This window comes from Gymnogyps californianus, chromosome 21 (genome assembly GCF_018139145.2).
Source record: "Gymnogyps californianus isolate 813 chromosome 21, ASM1813914v2, whole genome shotgun sequence".
NCBI lineage: Eukaryota > Metazoa > Chordata > Aves > Accipitriformes > Cathartidae > Gymnogyps > Gymnogyps californianus.
The window spans coordinates 8,200,661-8,220,149 of NC_059491.1; the positions used below are offsets into that span (position 1 = coordinate 8,200,661).

A 19,489-nucleotide genomic window follows, 5' to 3' on the forward strand; every position below is an offset into this window, starting at 1 on the left:
ATAACTCAAGCAATTAGCGTTATTATCTCAATACCTCCAAACGGCAAAACCAAGCCATTTATAACACTGAACTTGCCTCTGTGGCAGAGGGGTGGCATAGCGCTGGTGCTCCAATTCTCCACCATTACAGAGCGTTTTGCACACTCTATTTCACAACACGTTTATTTGGCTTCACAGCTTGTGGTTATTGTTAAAAGCTGACAGGGTCCACATTTTCAGAAACGTACAAAATTGAAAAAGAACACAAAGAAACAAAACCCGGAAGACAAAAACCTCACTCTGCAAGCAAAGTGGGATGTTGTGAAAGGCAGCTGTGAAGTTAAAAAAATTAATCATGGTTTTCGCTTGGTTTTTTTTTTTTTTCCTTTGGGTCCTATTTAGACTGGCTACGACTACAACCTAAGAGAACCTAGTTAGTGCGGATCTTAGCATCATTGCAAGGGACCACGAGCTGCCAGGAGGAGCTCGGAGGAGGACTAGAAGATGCAGAATTACAAGACTCACTGCAGAGCTCGCTCAATCACTCCGTGATTCATTATTCCTAAGTAACTCGTAATGACTGTGTGAGCATAATGACAGAAAAGGAAAAACAAGACTAACGTGTACCCAAGTATCACGTTGTTCAGGAAATCAGTGACCTACTCAGAATTATTTCACGGCGAAGACAAGCCCAGCTGACTCCTGTGTGTTAAAAGACATCCAATAATGCACCTCTCTTTTCTGAATTTGGTGTAGTTCAGAGGAAATTACTACTGACTGCTTGCTGGCACATCGCAACATCTGGCAAGGACTGGGGAACGCACACATTTATTTCCATTATGCAAATCCTGATTGCCAATTTCCAAACCCTCCTCGCTTTTAAATCTCGCAATTTTGCATGTATGTTAGACCAATCTATTTTGCTGCAAAAAGCCATTACATTTATCTAGCGCACAGGTACAATCACTGTCACGCTGGGCTTATTCATAGGTAAACCAGAACCCTAACAATTAAGCCAGCCTCTGAAGGTAATAAAAACGCACCCACACAAAAAGAAAACGCTTCTCTTTTCAGCCTTCACCATAGTCATCAGTAATAAAAAGATGGATGTTTATTCAGCCACTGGAGGAAAAAAAAAAAGCACAAAATGAGGAGTGCTTCTGTGCCAGGCTGCTCTCAGCCAGGGTCTGCAGAGATAAGTGGCCATGCAGGGGGAACACAAGCCTTTGCAGCATGTGCAAAATGGCCAGACACCGTCATGACAGACGCTGCAGAAGGACATCAACACAGAACACATTTTTCATGTCTCATGTCAAATAGCAAAAAAAAAAGAAAAAAAAAATTTGCAGCCTCAGTCGTATTTTATTATTTTATCAAGTTAACAAACTAAACTGTTGAAAAGGGGTACGTGGAAGACCAAATTTTACTCTCTGCTCAACAGATGAGCAGCAGCAGTTTATCAGACTACATATACACCTGTTAGCATACACATTTCTCTTGAGGATACGTGAAGGCATTACAGATAAGCTATTCTTTGCATTCCTAAGAAACAATGAATGACTCACAACTGTGTCCTGGTGACCCATCACAGTAACCGGATACTAAATATATAGATCACGCAGATAGCCGAAACCTCCACCTAAGTATGAATTTCAGTAACTGACTACACTGCTGTCTGCTTTAATCTGCACAGTTTAAGTCCGACCATCTAAATTTCTTAAAAAAAAAAAAAAATACTGAAAAGGTGAAAGACATTAAAAATACGCTAAACTGTTGTTAGGAAAACTTTAAAAGGAAGGATAAAGTTGAGAGGAACAAAAACAAGTGTTTGTTTAATAATTACGGCCTGAAGAAAGTTTAATTGCACTTAAGATGATGCTGGAAAAGTAAAAGACTGTAATAAAGATATTGACACATGCCTTCGTTCTGCCAGCATTTCATAAAAGTCTCTGATATCTTGACCCGTTTTCTCCATGGAATGATAAAATGCCAACTGACTTTCTCGATTTGCAAAGTCCACCTGAAAAATAAAGGGTAAATCACGTTCAGTGAGAGAAACATCCCATTTTGACAACATTTCACTGTCTGCTGCAGTCTGAAGATGGGAGCAGAACTGAAAATGGAGATGATAATATTTAACAAAAAAATGTCAAACGCTTCTTAGGACCAGCCCTACGCATCCCCAAGAATAAAGACCTTTCTCTCCTAACTCAGCGTAGCTGCGTGGAGCTACGTAACTACCTCCTTACTGGGGTATGTTGCTGTAGCTGCCAGACCAGAGGCTTCTGTTCCGTAAACCAGCAGGAAAAATACCCGTTATTATCATGGTATTGACGTTTTTAATACTACGATCCCAATTACAGTTCCAAAGTCCCTTTTATCTCACTGCAGTGCTACAGCAGATCAGTATTACCAATCTATTTCAGACTTCAGCAAGGCAAGAGCAGGGACGGGAAAGGAACCAAGCCTCCTGAATTGCAACTCCCTAGTCTAGCTACTCAAAGAGTTCATGGTTTCTAGCCAAGGCTGACAACATTAAGAAGCTAATGGCATAGCTGATGCAAAAAAAAAAAAGGATTAGAATGGATTTAAATATGTGTATTCCACATAATGCAGTATTTTTAACATTCTAGTTCCTCATTTTTAAAAAAAAAACAGCCTAGATATTTGTATAACCACAGCAGTGGAGCACAGGCATACACGCATTAAGGGTGTTGCTTATTCCAAAGTTGCTAAGTAGCAAGACCCAGAAACACAAGGTATGAAACTTTTAAATGATCACACATCTTACTGCATATAAAAGCTACTTATCGTCAACTACCACGCTTAGAAACTACAGTATATTCAACTCCTAACCCCAATGGGTGTGAAGTTGCTAGGTTAACAACACACCAGATGAGAGATCATGCTTGAAATCATTAACCACTCTTTAGGAGAGAAGAAAGGAGGAGGAGGAAGATAACTGAGAGGGTTGGCTGACACCTCACGTCCCCAATTAGTGGAACTGATGAGACAGTCGTAACAGGTATTACCACATTCACCCAAATCCAAGACATCCCTGTAAATGTTAAGCATTGCTCCAGGAAAAAGTACTTTCTATCTATTTTTTTAAGTAGTGTTTTTAATTATTATTTTTTTAAATCTGTTACAAGGAAGGAGCTGCCATCGCAAGAGCAGATTGCATGCTTGGGTTGCCGCACCCCACAACTACGATGTGCAAGGCACCGTGGATCGCCTCGGCCAGGTCAAGAGCCTGGACATCAGCACGGAGCAGCTGAAACGCAGCGATGTGTTATCCCGGAGGAACTCCCACCCTCAGATTTCACTTTTCTAACATGACAACGGACAAAAGTTTGCCTTGGATTCAGGTAAATGAGGTAGTAACATGGACACCAACACTCAGGAGCTCAGAGAGACAAGTTCAGTGAAACAAACGGCAGAATACTGGAAAAGGCTTTATAAGTAACGGTTCAAGATACCCTAACATCTTGATAAGCCGAGTATAAAAAAAAATAGTTTAAGCCTTTGATGTCTGGGACATGCATCTCCCGCTAAGTATTCCTTTTGTCTGGCAGTCTGCAAATGCCAGCATTTAAGGGGTAAGGCCTAAATACAATTTGTTTCTCTCTTTTTTTTTTTTGTTTTTTGGAGGTCATTCTGCACACCTTAATTTTATTCCCACCGATTTTCCTCCCCTTGGTCTCTTTTACAGCTGCTTGTGCATATTCAATCTCATTGTAGAGAACCAGGGCCATGCCTTTTAAGCGGTCAAACACCACCTGTAAAAAACAAAAAAACAAAACAAAAACCAAATAAGAGCCTCATCCACAGGACTTAGTGTCAGTCCCAACAAAATCCTAAGTCATGAGGATACCAGTAAGGAAATAATTTTTAGCAAGGTAAATTTCCAGGCTTTTCTGATGAGGCATATTGTAATGAAGAGACAATAAAAGGACACGGGACTGCTTTGAATTGTGGATATTGTGGCTTGAGGTATATTATGCCTTTATTTTGTTTTTCTGTATTTTACTTTTAATTTTTTTCTTTGGTGACTGAGTTTGTTTAGTTTCTCTTTGTTTACTTTTAGTTTTTTGAAAAATTTCCAATGTGTTTTAGGGGGGAAAAAAGGTAAAGGGAACATTTAATCCCAAAATGGAAACAGTTTTTGTTATCACAGTCTGCAGTACCACTCGTCAGTTGCTAAATGCCCAATTTTCAAATATTAGCTTCCTTTAGTAACATAAACTTATTATTCAAGCAACAACAGCTACAATAAAGAATGTCAAAGCTGCAACACAAACCCACAAAAATCCTTTAAGGAGGCAAGACCCTGATCCTGCGAAGATTTACACGCGTTGCTTAACTTGAAGCACGTCAGTGTCCAACAGAAATACACGGGACAACTCACACGCCTAAGTTTAAGCACATGCATAAATCACTAGCACCGACCCGCAGTGGGGCAGGTAACGCACTCCCACTGTGCGATACGGGTATGCTGCACCATCACTGACTTTCTCTCTTCTTTCACGTACTTTTGTCAGTGTGACTATCCTAACTCCTTTTAAAAAGTCATTTTTTGGTCTGATGAAAAAAATATAGTTATGTCTAATTATGTAATTAGCATGCATGAGTGTAACTACGTAATTAGACTGCTGTTCCTCCAACGTTAGCCTTCTAAAGAAATTTTGTTGGGGAGAGACTGTACTGCACAAGAGCAACAAATGGTTTCCAATACTCATTATCTCGGCTCATTCAGAATACTTTTTTTTGTTTTCAAAACACCAGAAGCGACTGCTCTACGTATCGGATCAACAGGATGCAAAGCTACAGAGCCCTGCCGGCCAAATTACACCCCAGAGAGAATTTCTCTACCTGAGCTATAAAGCCCTGGACAGTCGGGGTTGAAAGGACAGGATGGGAAGAAAGGAAGACAGTAACAACTTCAAACCACACGCCAAAGCCTCCCACCTACCTTTACCACAGGCCCGTATCGGCAGAAATGTCGAGTTAAATACTGATCCGTAACGTTTGTAGAAAGACCATCTAACCACACGCAGTTTGTAGGCATGCTCTTTCCAAAACCCAGCTGAACACAAAAGGGCAAAACTTCCATCAGTACAATTCACAAGTGTTAAACTAACTGAACAGAGCACGCCTAATCAAAGAGTTATTTGAAGAAAGCTAGTCATTTGTACGGATTTTCTAAAATTAGCATCTTGCACAGGTGCAAGCAAGACAAAAATCAAATAGCAATTAATGAAAATAATTCTGCATGCTTAAACAAATACAGTGTTTGACAACATTTGGTTCTTCTACAATTTGAATGCATCTCAAAAGTGACAGGTTGACAGCTCTGGGGACTGACAGCCTCTGTTGATCATCGGTACCGGTACAGCTTCCCAGCACGGCCTCGCCAGACGTGGACCTTCAAGACCAGAGAATGTCAGTCTCCAAGTCTACTCAATCCTGGGGCTCCTTGCCGAAACAGCCAACAAAAACGCGGATTAATCCCAATTACGGTGGTGGTTGCAAGCATCACGCTCTAATCTGACCTATGCATTAAAAAAAAATCTTACTTCCATAAACTATGCTGCTGCAAAATATCCTATGATGCTGTAAATGAAAGTAACAAGGAGAAGGATACAGTCCACGGGAGGATTTCTTTACCTTGAGCCGGTTATTTCCAAGATATTCCCCATCCATCTTCTTAATTGCTTTACACACACTTGCAATATCACAGTACTGCAGGAATGCATACTGGGGAACACCGTTCACTTTCTTAATGTCGATATCCTGGAGAAAAACACAGAACAGAACAATCGACAGTCAGCAACAGGCCGAAAAGGACATTCAACAGTGTCAATTAGATCTAAGTGGACTTTTTTTTGAGACACATGGCACAGCAAGCACTCTTTAATTAACATTTTCTTCAGAAAGAGGATTTAAACAATAGTAGACAGTTAAAAACTTCACTGTTCCGCTGTATCTCACTCAATGGCAAAACCAAATCCTCACTAACGCAGGGAAAAGCTCTTCACAATGCAGATTTAAAATTCAACCCTGCAGAAGTAAGCCTGACCTGATCAACAAACAGTAGCTTTAGTTTGTTAATATTATGTCAAGAAGAGACAACTCAGAATCAAAGAAATACAGATTAATTTTCGCTCGCAAAGGCTGAAGAGAAAACAACCTGCTCCGATCCTCATTTCTGAGCCAAGAGGCAAGCAGGGTTTCTTTTCCAAATAAACATGATCCATCCTGTGCCTAGAAACAGAAAGTGACGCCGCACTCGTCCCTTGAACCAACTTGGCACTGACATGGTAAAGGCAAAAAAGATCCTCAACTTCTATCGCTGCTGGTATTTGATCCCAAGCCACCACAGGCCCATTCAAAAGTAAGCACAGTCACAAGAAAGCTACGAAAGCCTAATAAAGGCTGATTTTAATCGATTTAAAAAAAACCAGCAAGCTTGGAGTTGACATTTGGTTAACATTCAAGCTCAGCACTAGTACTGGCAAATGTACCGAAAGCCTCTGAACAAACTCATGATATTATGATTCATTCCGAGCTGAAAATAGAAGGTGGAGTGTTTCGTTTTATTCGTTTAAATAGCACAAGCTTCCTTTGTGAGCTACATGCCAACGCCAGCACACGAATTTAAGCACAAACGTTCCAACATCCAGGACAGACTAATTTCATGGTTAATAAATTTAGGGACAAGGCAGCAGTTTGATACGGTCTCACCCAAGAGCTCTTTATCTGGGAAAACAGAAGTAAACAGGGAGATTTACACAACTATTAGACTTCTATAGCCCTAGCCTAATGATTTAAGTGGAATACCAATAGAGGACTACATTTCCAAGAGTCTGAAGTAGCACTATTGCAACCGTGGCAAATTATACTTGACCACTCACCCTGGGCAAGCAATTCCTTCTGACAGGCAAATAAAATATCATTACTTTGCTCATTATCCACCGGAAAGGTTATAAAGCTGGTCCCCTTTCCATCTGAGCTTGTAAGTTTTCATGGAAATTGTGCAAGGCAGCACTGCTGCCAGATTCTGACCCGATTAATAATGTTGACAGGACAGAACTATTTCACAGAAAAGCCAATTTACAAGACAGCGCACTACTACTGATAAGCATCTTTATCAGGACAGCTCTGCTGGTGTAACATTAGAAAGGGGTTTAAGCCACAGACACTGTGTGAATTCACGAATCAGTGCTGATGTCAAGGATACAGCGGAGGCTGGATGCTGCCAGACATCATAAAATGTAAATTTTGTATTTGTCCACATCGTATATGGAAGCACGCCTCCCCTTCTTTTGGGGGGGAAGGAGGTATGGGGTTCCTGGTATGTGTGACTGATACCTCAATGGTTACAAAAATATTTCAGAGCAGAATGAATAAGGCACAGCATGTTCATAAGCAGTCACAGCTACCAGTGAGTACATAAACTATCAGTGCTGAAGCCCAGATTCAATTAATTAAACTAACTGCGGATAGTTACTTTACTTTTCTGGATAATTTCTCTTAAATGCAATATTGATACAACTTCATAGAAAGTGGGATGAGGAGAGGAGAGGGGGATGACCGCTGCTCTATCTCGTTCAGATACGCCTGCTCAGCTGAAAACCCAAATCCCGCGTGTGTCATCACTAATCCATCTGCTCCGCGCCTCTTCTGCCCTATTGTCAGGGCACAGACTGTGACAGCTGATGGCTACTTCCACAGACAGCAACTAAACCCTTTGTTTCAGAAATCAACAGGAAACTGAGACTTCACAGAGTTGTATCGATTCAACATGAAAATAACACCAGGTGTATTTACAACCCAACTACCTAGCTGGGTTTTTCTGCAAACGCTCTGAGCTAGCAGAAGACACATTTCTGGTAAATGCTCCTAGGACTGTTTCTACTGCTAAGTTATCCCCTCAATACACGTGTGCTAAGATCTCACTCTAAACGCAAAGAAAAGCTTTCAGGTATATTCCAGCAAGATGCATGACTCAGATTATTATATAAAGACTGAATTATCTGTCATCGACACTATGATTTACCACTGCTCGTAGCATTTTACAGGTCTGTACAGAAAGAACAAGCAATGACACCCTATATAGTACAGAGAATTCGCATACCACTATTCCACCGAAGCGCTGAAAGATGTTGCGAAGGTCATGGTAGGTGGTTGTTTTCTCCAGGTTGCCGATGAAGAGAGTTCTTGTTGCTTTCGGGTGAAATTCATCTATCCTTTCATCCAAAGGACGAAATTCATTCTCGCTTTCTGTTTCTAGAAGCAAAAGAGAGCAAGAAATTTGTAATGCACGGAGGTGTTTTTCATGTGGGTTCGGTTCATGTTGATTTGTCTGTTCAAGTCTACTTCCTGACGAGCAGATATGATCTGAACGAGAGTAACCAATGTCTGTGACAAAAATACGCAGTACTACGCTTGTGAATTGTTATTTTCATGCCATTTGAAATCTCTGTGTCACACCACTGGGTGAGTGCTGAGGAATTTGAGCATCCTCAGGTGAAAGGTAGCTGCATTCTCCAACTGCTTCTCTAGAAATGACTCTTTTAGTAAGTATTAGTAAGTATTAATGCTTGAATGCATGAATTCAAATAAGGCTTCACTGCACTTGGGGAACAGCACATGGAAGAAGTTTGTTTTCACAAATCAATTTTTAAACAAGCCATTGAAGTACAGACTGAAAACTTAACCACGTGCTCAATGCTGTAGTTTTCACTGGTCGGTCATTCGGGCTATGCTGCCTTAGCCTCAAAAATGCAGCCATCGTTAGCTGTTTTAACTAAAAGCAGAAAAAACAAGCCTGTGAGGACTCAGCGCTATGCTTACACCACCCACTGGCTTCTGCTCCACTGAGACGTGGAAGATGAGACTGTTTCTTCCAGCAGCCAGCAGATCCCACTGTTTGAGAGGATGGCGGGTTTCCTTCTCTGAGGTTTCAGACTGGAACTCCCTCCCTGTTTGACCTACGAGCATCTACTCTTCTCGCTCTGGAATTTATTCTGGTGTATTTCCCAGTTTCTTTAAAATACATTTCAGCAGAAAGGCAGTTTTAACATTTCCTACTCCTACGCTGCCTCTTTACAACAGGCCGTGAATACGCCCAGAGCGGTCGTGTGTCCAGTGCAAGAGGGCATGGACCTTACCTGGTCCTATCCAGGCCGTGACTTCAATCTGCATGCCAAAGAAAAGTTTTCCTTTTGAGGCATTTAGTGCTTTTTCCTGGTCCTCCTGCTGTCGGAAGAACACCAGTCCATACCGTTCCTCAGAAGCCCCGTGAATCTGCACCGACGTCACCTTTCCGTACTTCTTGAATTCGTGGAAAAGTCCATCTTTAAGGCTTGTATCTAAACCAACAAATAAACATTAGTACCATAAAAACATACTTTTTACCGTTTTAATAGCACCATAAAAGACATGAAGAAATCTAATCTTCCTTCTGAAATGTGCCTTCACCCAGTTTAACCTGAATCTCAGTGTTCACAGAAGGGCCTTTTTAATTCTGGATGTTAATTTTGACGATGTCAAAAGCTTCTGGCTGACCTTTCTCTTCGCCTTGATTTTTAAACCCAAGAAACTATGCACGCAAGGTTTTACATCGCTAAAGCTGGCAGTGTATGGTTATTACTTCTAAGAGACATCCAATTCAAGATGAAGAAGAAATAAACAGTGTTACGTCATTAATAATCCCACATGGATACTGCGTAGAGCAGTTTTCCAAAGCTGGGATGAGGCACCTGGAATGGAGATCAAAGTTATACAGCATTCAGTTCAGTCAATTCAGAAAGATAACTAGGCAGATTCATCAGATTTTGCAAAATCTGACTCACGACCACACAATCTGCCTGGGATCTGTGGGGTATTTACCTTGGCATCGCGTCACTTCAAGGAATATTACAGAAATAAAATCCATAGAAAGAATATTAACATTGTGAGGTATGCCGCTCACAAAGTTAATACATATTATTTTAATTCAGCCAGGGCCTTTGTATCCATGAATTATGTTACAACTGTTTTACAAATGATCCCATGCTGTTTTTTTCTGTGGGAACTCTCCTGCATTCAGCACAGGGAACAGAGAGCGATCATGTGCGCTCCTCAGTGAGTGGTTTCTTGCATTATTTACCATGCAATATTCAATGCCATTACGAATATGCTCGTGGGTGTTTTACAGCACTCAACACTGCAACAGAAAACCCTGAAGTTTTTGTATTAAAAAAGAAACTGAAGCAGGGCGAGAACAAATGGTCCAAGTTTTAAGTGAAAAATTAGAGATGCTTCAGGTTTTTTCCCCCAGGGAAATCCCCATTACTGTTTCAAAGCATCAGCTCCAGTAGCTGTAAGTGCTCAAGCCCAGGGACTCAAGCGAGGGACCTGCAGGGTTTCTCACAGATGGTCACTAATTAAGCAATTTTCCCACCATCACACAAGAACCGAGGCAGAAGCAGAGAGAGAATCCCGTCCTCGGAGGCAGCACTCGGCTGCCGTGTCAAAGACACGATAAAGGTTATTTAACCAGTCCCTAACCTGCTTCCTATTCCTTTTTTCCCTGTTTCGTTTTCCCAAGTGAATTTACCTGTTGAGCGCACTGGAAGATTTTGAACCTTGATCCCAAAACTTTTCCGGGGTTCATCTTTCTCCAGAGATGGAAGCAGCTGGGATGCGGGCGCTGGGACGGCTGTCGACTGAACTGACCGTGCTGGGGACTCGTCGCTCGAGCTGCTGCTGGAGTCACTGCTATAAACGGCCCGAAGGAAACGACAGATGAGTGCATGGAGATGCAAAGCGACCAGAGGACACAGGTATTTTAATTAAAAAGCAAAATGTCAGAGTTTTTGCTCATCTACAGGCCTTTCTCTCTCCTTTGCTTGATGCAGAAAATCCAGTTTCTGTAACACAGCCCAGTTATACACAGGAATTTAAGTCATTCTACAAATATTCTCCTACAAAGCCCTCAGAGGAGACAGTCAAGGAAACAGAGTATGGATAAAATGTCAGACAGATCCTGTTACGCGCCGTGACAATAGCGGAGATTTAATTAAGTGTAATACAATGTTGTATCAGCCTAGGAGCTGTGTGGGAAGACTGGAGAAATACAGAGAGGGTACACAGGTCTGCCGAAGCCTAAAAATTCTTCCCAGCGCTCTCATGTACAAAAAAGAAATATTATCATGCTCTCAGGCGCTCCTGTCAATCCGAGAGTCGGCCCTAGAGTTCTCCTTATTGCCTCCTGCACATCTTTTAAAAAAGATCTGTACCTCTGATGATATGAAAACCTCGTACGAGAAAATCACGGCAGGTTTTTGCTCAAGAATAACCTAGGCAATGTACGAACCAGCAAACACTGTTTACAAGCTCAGCCCCAACGGCCAACTTCAGGGTATGAAGAATTCAGAACTGAGAACATCTTTTATAAACAATAATTATGGCAGAACAGGATTTGCATATTAGATCATACAGGGAGTCAATCTAGTCCACCAACTCTTGACGGTGCAGATCGTTAGATGCTTTGCAGGAGAGTAAGAAATACAGAGAATAATGTTATTAAAGCTTGCCCAGTGGGGACACGTCATCTTCTTCAGTGGCTGATTTCTTCCCCGAGGCATGAGGGCTTATAACATCGCTAAAAATAATTTTGTCTGACATAACCCTGGAGACTCTCATTCTCCATTACACGAGCAGCCTTCTAAAAAATTCTGCTGGAATTTTAACTCGGAGGCTGGAGGGGGGAGATCTGCCACGTACAAAAATAACCCCGTCAGTTTTAAATATGCTGCTTTCAATTTAATTTTTATGTTCCTCTCCACATCGTATCAGAAAAACGATAAGCAAGTTTATCTTTTTCTTATCTTGAATTATTTCACAGGCTTCTTACAGTCCCTCTTTACATTAAACCATTTCACTTTTTCTAGTCTTTTCTCAGGGAAACCGTTTCAGGCTTCTAATCGTTCTCATGATTTGATTTTGTGACCTCTCCTACTACACTCTTTTTTGCGGGTGTACAGTTTATATAACGCCAGGGTAACAGCAACAGCGTCATTTTTCTTAAAACATTCCAGAAAATTGGGTTTTTTTCTGAACATCTTGGTGTTACGAGAGCTGTGGCACATTACTCAAAGCCCCTGGGCTCTGTCCCCATTATATTTGGAGGCGCAGAAGAGAGGGCAATCTCTGTCCCAAAATACTTACAAACAATCGAAGGAGGATATAAAAACACACCAGACCAAAACAAAACAAAACAAAAAAGGTCAAAAATGCAGAAGTAATAATAAACATGAGAAACTCTCCTCTCAGTCTCACCCTCTCATTACAACCCTCCCATCCAGTTGACATCGAGCCGCTTCACACGTTGGTGCCTTTCCCACACACTCTCCTCCTACTCCTCCGTCCCCGGAGGAGGAAGTTCAGCATCGCTTTGGGAGAGGACAGAAAATAAAGCCATGCCAGAAAAGCAGTGAAAAACTGAGCCCTTCCTCCTGCCCTCCTCTTCCGAGGCGGGCTCTGCTATACGCTCGCCAAGGGGCAGCCACCCTGCACCACCCAACCTGTTACTTCAGCTACAATAACGTTTCCCCTTCCAATCTATAGTCCCTCTTGTTTCCCAGCTCTGAATTTCCTACCACCGAGATGCCCGTTCACAGCCTCATTTTTCTTCCAAATTTGTAAACTGCCTTTCTTTTTGCCTCACCTGCATTTGTGCAACCTGCTTTCATGCCCTCTTCATTAATAAACTATTTTATTGCTAAAAGTGAAGCATGCTGCAATTCACTCTTCGTCTTTTGCCCATTTATCCCGTTCCCTCTGCCTCCTACCTTTCTGCTAACTCTGGCAATGCTGGATCACCTCAAGTCCTCATTAAATTGAAGTTCTTCTCTACAGCATTTGGGAAAAGGAGGACAAACCTGGCCCCACGTGAACAGGCCTTCAGTAGTCTCAAGGGGTAACATCAGCAATCGCCTGCTACTATGAAATAAATTGGCAAAGAACAGAGAAACTTCTTTTAATACACAAATATAGTCAGAGAATGTGTGTGGGGAGAATCTGAAAATAATTCCCAAGCTGAGAGCAGTACCGCATGGCTTACCATTCCCCTGGGGAAGGCTAAAATAAGATTTTAGGGCTGCAGCAAGCCTCTGCCCCGTACGCATTTTTACTTTCCCTTCTCACGTCTTGATGCTCGGTATTATGATCAACTACGTACTTCCTAAAGCATTTTAAATATTCTACTTCGCTAACATTGTATCTTTTAAGTAAGAGGCAGCACTGAATTTCTATTTAAGCAGTGCTTTAAAATGGGAACAGGCTATTTTTAGGGGTTTTTTTATGAGGATGTTTAAAATATGGAACATACTGTTAAAATCACAGCATTCCACTGGGAAAAAAAGATAATCTCCGGGTAACACCGTAAGACGTCCGAGCGATGAAACAGCAGTTTAACAGGGCGATAAATTCTACAACAAGAGTTTGAATTCCACGCAACTTTGGGAAGCAAGGATCATGCCGATAATTTCCACTTCCCCAGGGAGTTTTAGGGATACGTGTCCCCAAGCGAATCAAGACTGAGACATTCCAGAAAAAAAAAAAAAAAAAAGAATTATTTCCTGACTCTGTTTTTAGAAAGGAAAAAAAATGGTAGCAAGAACAATTCCCCTTTCTTTAGGGAAAGCCTCATCACTTCTCCGATTGAAGAAACGTGGATACAATAATTCAAAAGTAAGTCAAAGGTTTTATGTTCTGTGAAGAGGAGAATGATGGAAGAGTTAATTATAGCTGCTGTGTCATCCAGTTATAGCACACAGCAGAATCAAAATAAAGCATCTGACAGTGAATTATATGTAGTCTCAAGCAGAAAAACAGAACTCCTTTTCAACTACCCCAGCTTTAAAAACATACAAAACTAAAGCATGGAAGCTGCATGAGGATATGTTCCCAGAATATTAAAATGAGAATATGGCTTTTCTTTTCCCTGTGAGTAATTTTGAGAACAACTGTCCTTTGCCAACTCGCAGAAAATAAGTTATTAAAAATTCTTCTAGCAAAAGTTAGTACATAAGGCTTTTACAAAAACAAGCTAGGGAAATTTTAACCTGGGAATATAACAGATAGGTTAAAACAACAGCTCCGATAACCTCCTTCTTGAAAGTATTTCAGGTAATCAATAGGTCTTGGGGCAGGCCAAAAATGGCGTAAAGAAAATGGCTTTGTAACTTCATTTTGCACTTCCGCTAACAGTATTAAACCCGTGATGATTTTTTCCAGAAGTAGAGCGTGCTCTGGCACACAGCCTTTTCCCAACACGGGAAAACCTGCTCTTCAACATCCATGTAAACTCAGCGGAGCAGAATGCCAGCACGCAGAAAAACTAATCTCCTGAGCTGTCACAACACACGCGCTGCACAGAGAGGGAGCCTGTGCTGGGAATTTGCTTTTTTAAACATCTCGGGCTTACAGCTTCAGTTGCCTCTTCGGTGGTTTGCAGACTTCTTCTGGTGACGTATGCTCATTTATGAACAACTTGAGCATTTAATCAGGAAGGATTTCAGATGCTCTTTTGTCCAGCCCAGAAGCTTCTAAAATCAGTTTCCCTCCAGCTTTTATTATGGCATCGTAGCGACGTAGAATAGAGATTTTTGATTTTACTGTCAGCAAAATCAGATGGAAAACCTGAGCTATAAAGGAGATCGTCCTTACTTTAATAAGGAGGTAGACATGATAATCCCTCTCTTACACATGCACTTTACTACAAGTGTAGTTTATGAGCCCTTTTAAAATATTAATCTGCCTGCCATAATTGCCTACAAGTATATAAGGATGTGTCTGTTCTTACTCACAGTATTTATCTATGTATCTATTTTCTACTAACCAAGATAAAATCTATTCGTAACCCCATCTTTAAGTCTTATCCATATGGGCTGAGTCCCAAAGACTCAACATGTAAGAATCCAGCAATGGGGTTCAGATCACAAAAATGAGCCCCAAATACGCCTGGTTTCAGCACGCTGCAGCTAATTTAGCACACAGCATTTTCCTCTTCTCACTTATAACTGCAAAGATGACCATTTCAAATCCTGGTGCACACATCCTACATAACCAGCCCTCATTTCCACAGAAATATCTCATTTTCAAGTAATTGCATTTTGCAGTTCTAGTAACTATGAAGTTACACTCCGTTTATGTATGAAAAATGAAAGCACTTGAGCGAAGAATACAAAGTGAGCCGTTCTCTTTGTTCCCCAGCAAAAAGGAGATAAAAGAGAGACTCCAAACCAGTCGATGTAACAGGATACCCGCTGCTTTTCGTCAATGGCAGCTGCGCTGAATCAAGGGATCTCACAACCTGCCCTACCCTCTTGCAATTTTAAAATGTGGGACAATTGTCATTTCTGCAAATTGATTTGAGAACGGTGAGTCAGCGACAAGGCTGGTGACTACCCTCCTTACGGCAAGCAGGAAACACCGCGGCCTTCATGGAAAATAAAGCAGAAAGAAGCATTAACACGCACCGCGGGCGATGCGCTGCCGAACTTTAGGTTTAAAAGAAAGGCAAAACAAAAACAACCTCTGATTGTTGGAGCAAGTTAAAAACCGAGCCACCTAAAATAGGTTGAAAGCCTTTTCATTTTTCAAGGGAACATATGCCAAATTTCAGCAGGGAAAAAAGTAAAAATTAATTTTTTCTTTTTTTTTTTTTTTAAATAGCTGCCTTCAAAAAATGTTTAACCAGAACTGGTAAATGATCCAGGGTGCCTTTTACAGAAATATGCAGAGCGATTATTTTTTTTTCCTGCCAAAATTAACTGAAATCAGGAACTCTGCCTAGATCAGCTATGATTCAATACCCTGTCAAAATAATCTCTAAGTAAAGATTATCTCCTAGAAAGATCTATTCAGGACAACCTCCCGCAGCACCAGTCCCAGCTGACGGCAGGTTATTCTCACGGCTGATGTCAGCAGCAGATTCCCAAGTCAGGTCAGGAAATACAAAGTTAACGTACAGTCATCTCCGAACGGAAGCAACAAGAACCCTTTTTTTCTCGTCCCTCCCTTCCCAGATCCAAGTTAAGTCACCGTAGATGATCTCTACGCAAAAAACACCAGCTGCAAAAGGCAGCTAGTGACAGCGCTGTATCATCAGACACAAATCCTTGTGATACTTTATATATCAGCAATAGGCTTCGGAAACAAACCGCCACTTAGATTTCTTGGACCTGGGAAAACAGCACCAGAAAATTGGTCAAAGTATCCTGAATGCACCAATGCGTTGTTTGGAAAAAAATAAATTAAAAAGACCTGATTATTGCCAGCCAACATCCAGCAAAAAATATGACGCTAACTGCTTAAAAAAGAAAAACCTTAAAAAATGCATCATATTCCATTCCAGCTATAGATTAAAGGATCTTTGCCCGTGAAACACTTCGACTTCTCTTCTGGATTAAAAATGATATATTGAAATAATATATGCACAGGTCTATTACAGGCTGCTATTTCTGTCCTACTACTAAATACTACATGAATCCAAAAAGGTATTTAACCAGAATTTCCTCCACTCTCTACACGTGTCCAAGTCAAAAACGCCCATCAAATTACACGTACTGTAATAAGAACAGCGAGTAACCCATTCCCACAAAACTCAGACAACACCAGGTTACTCCAACAATCCAGACGGCTGTTCTGCCACATTCAAGGAGGAATAACCACGATGAAAATTCAAGAGGTGTGGGCAGAGGGTTAGCATCTCTTTGTCAGAGACGATTCCAACGCTGACCTAAATATGCAAGTGAGCAGCAGGTAGTTGTTTTGTACACATGATGTGTCCCGCATAATACCAGTCCACATCAGTGTATTTGTAAAAAAAAAAAAAAACAAACCCATTTCTCACATCTGTGGAAACAAATATGGTTTTTTTTTCCCTAGTTAAAAGGAGTTGTTGAATCTGAAGGTAAAGATATCAGAAAACCCAGTCAAACATCTGAAGTTTGTTTGTATGAAGAGATCAAGAGGTAACAAGTCGTCACTGTATTTTGCAGGCTACAGGCGAGCAGCTGAAGAGGCTCAGCCCACACGCGCATACCACAAAGAGCTTGAACCCTGCTCTTCCATTTCATCACAAAGCTTTACATTTTAAGTAAGTATAGAAGCAGACTCTGGCTGCTCGGCGTGAAAAGGGTGGAGAAAGCGAGCCAGGGAGCAGAGAGCTACACCTAATATTCTCTCGGTGTAATTACCCTGGGCCCATCACCCTGGCCTCCAGTACCTTTGGAGCACGTGGTGAAAAGCACGCCGGGATGCGATTGCATGACATTCTTGGCACCCTTTCAAGCCGCTGAGAACTTGCCACCCAAGGAACTTTGGTTTGTACATGTCACACACTCTGAAGTATTTAACAACACACAGCTATGATAAAACAATCTACGGGGGGGGAAGACCCACTGCACGGAAGCAGAAAACAGTCACAAAAAGCACACAACAAATAAAAAAAGCATTTACTGCTCTGAAGAAAGATCATTAAATATTGCAGAGAAACGAAATCAGGACATCCTCTTTCCCTTAACTTTCTTCTGTCTTACCACGCCCAGAAAGGAGACTTAAGAAATCTCCTGCTGGGCTGGAATCCTAAATCGAAAGAAATAAAATTAAATGACGTTTAAAGGCCATGGGAAAGCAACACAACCATGACAACCCGGTGTCTTTCAGCTGGCCAAATAACACAGGCTGTTTGCAGTATTTTTTTCAGTCTTTGACCAGTAAGTTTTTTAAGATACAGTCTCCAGATAGTATTTACTGTATATTTAACCCAAGTCAAGGGACTGGCTTATTAACACCACATTTTAATTTCTGTGACAGGCCATATTAATATATTTACTTCAGTCATTTTATCATGATGTCTGACACCTGACCTTTGATGAGAAACGGCAGGCTGAAATGAATCATGGAAAAGATGAAGATGTTGCTGAGAAGGACAGAGGACTACTCCCACCCCCAGAACCACCCCTCTCCTGGAGCCACATGCTCTGAGAGTTTCAAGACAGCCGTGGGCTCCTTTTAATTCGTCCCTGCCACTAAATAATCCATCACGATTGCTAAAAATATGTATGTTTATATTAATCCCTGTCTGGCTGATGGAAACTGTGCCCAACCCACAGTCGGTGTTACCACCTCGCTCCTTGACCTACGTCCCTCTGTCCTCAGGCTTGAACTTCGTACAGCCAAGAATAAAAAACACTAACCTGGAAGGAAAAAAAAAAAAAAGTCTTGGTTACAAACACATCAGCCTATCTACGTAGCAAACAGCCGACTCAGCAACCACAACAGCTTACTACTGCTGGGAAGATGCTACTTAAGCCCTCTGCTCCCTGCGCTGGCTGTTAACTCAGCCGTGGATGGGTTGGGTGTTGAACTTGGGAGCAGCTGGAGTTGCCTGCCTCCCCAGCCACCACCTTTTCAAAACACGGATGCTCCCGTGGAACGGTGGGACCGCTCACGCTCAAAAATGAAACTCCGGGAAGCCGGAGGAAATGCTTTCTCAGCAAACGGCCACAGTGACGGAGCTCAGTGCTGGGAAAGATTAAAGTCATCGAGGCCTTGAGGGTGAAGTACAAAGCCAGCTCTTTGGCATAGCTTTCCCACAATTAAACTTCCACCGATGCAAAGAGGGAAGAAAGAGGGTGGGTGTGAGAATGTGCGAGCCCAAAGAGCCTCTATTTTTTAAGATTACCTTCATCGAGGGAAGCCTTGGGTCAAGAACGAGCCCCTCTGAGAAGTCCCGCTGCAGCCACCCCAAACTCCCACCTCCTCCGGCCGCGCCGGGCTTCAGCCGAATTATTTCAAGCCCCACCAGGACTTTGCCTGCAGAAGAGCTGCCGCTCAAGGCTGCCGGCACCGATAAGCTTGCGATCGCAGCGGCTTTTAAAAGAAATTGGCGGGGCAGAGTTCACCGCTACGGCGGAGGAACGGCTTGTTCGGTCTAGAAGAAAAATTGCTTTCAACCTTTTGGCCAAAATTAGCGTAATACTGTTAAAGTAAACAACTTTTGCCAGCTATCTGCAGATGATCTAAATTAATATTTTGCAACTGCCACCTCAGAGCATATGAAATCTTTTTTTAAAAAAACATTTTCGTTCAGGACTCATGGGAGGTAGGTATGTTTTAACATCCCTGCATTGCAGATGGAAAAATAAGGTAAGAAGAGGCCAAGGGCTTTGCCCAAGGTCATTCAATGAATCACTGAGGGAGCAGGCTCAGGAACTTGATCTCCTGCCCCATGGGAGGCCAAATCTTTTCAAAATACAGAGAAAACAACCTTTAAAGGCAGTTTCCTAAATAACACCTGCACTGCTTTCATGCAGGGATCTACTATACATCTTAAAAAAAAAACAACCCACCAAACAAGAAAAAAAAACACCAAAAAAACCCTACTCCAAGTACTGTCTATAAGCCAGGAGAGTGAAATGCCATTTAAAGTGCAACCACTTCTGTGTCCAAG

The 19,489-nt window shown here is 41.8% G+C and overlaps 1 protein-coding gene across 1 annotated transcript in view; it reads right to left on the minus strand.

Annotated features, from left to right (window-relative positions):
- Positions 1–19,489, minus strand: part of SPEN (spen family transcriptional repressor) — a 70,169-nt gene that overhangs the window by 12,312 nt on the left and 38,368 nt on the right. Inside the window, 7 exon segments of the mRNA XM_050909466.1 lie at positions 1,899–1,999; positions 3,645–3,758; positions 4,952–5,065; positions 5,647–5,772; positions 8,117–8,268; positions 9,153–9,353; positions 10,583–10,743. Coding sequence (XP_050765423.1) covers positions 1,899–1,999; positions 3,645–3,758; positions 4,952–5,065; positions 5,647–5,772; positions 8,117–8,268; positions 9,153–9,353; positions 10,583–10,743 — 969 coding nt within the window.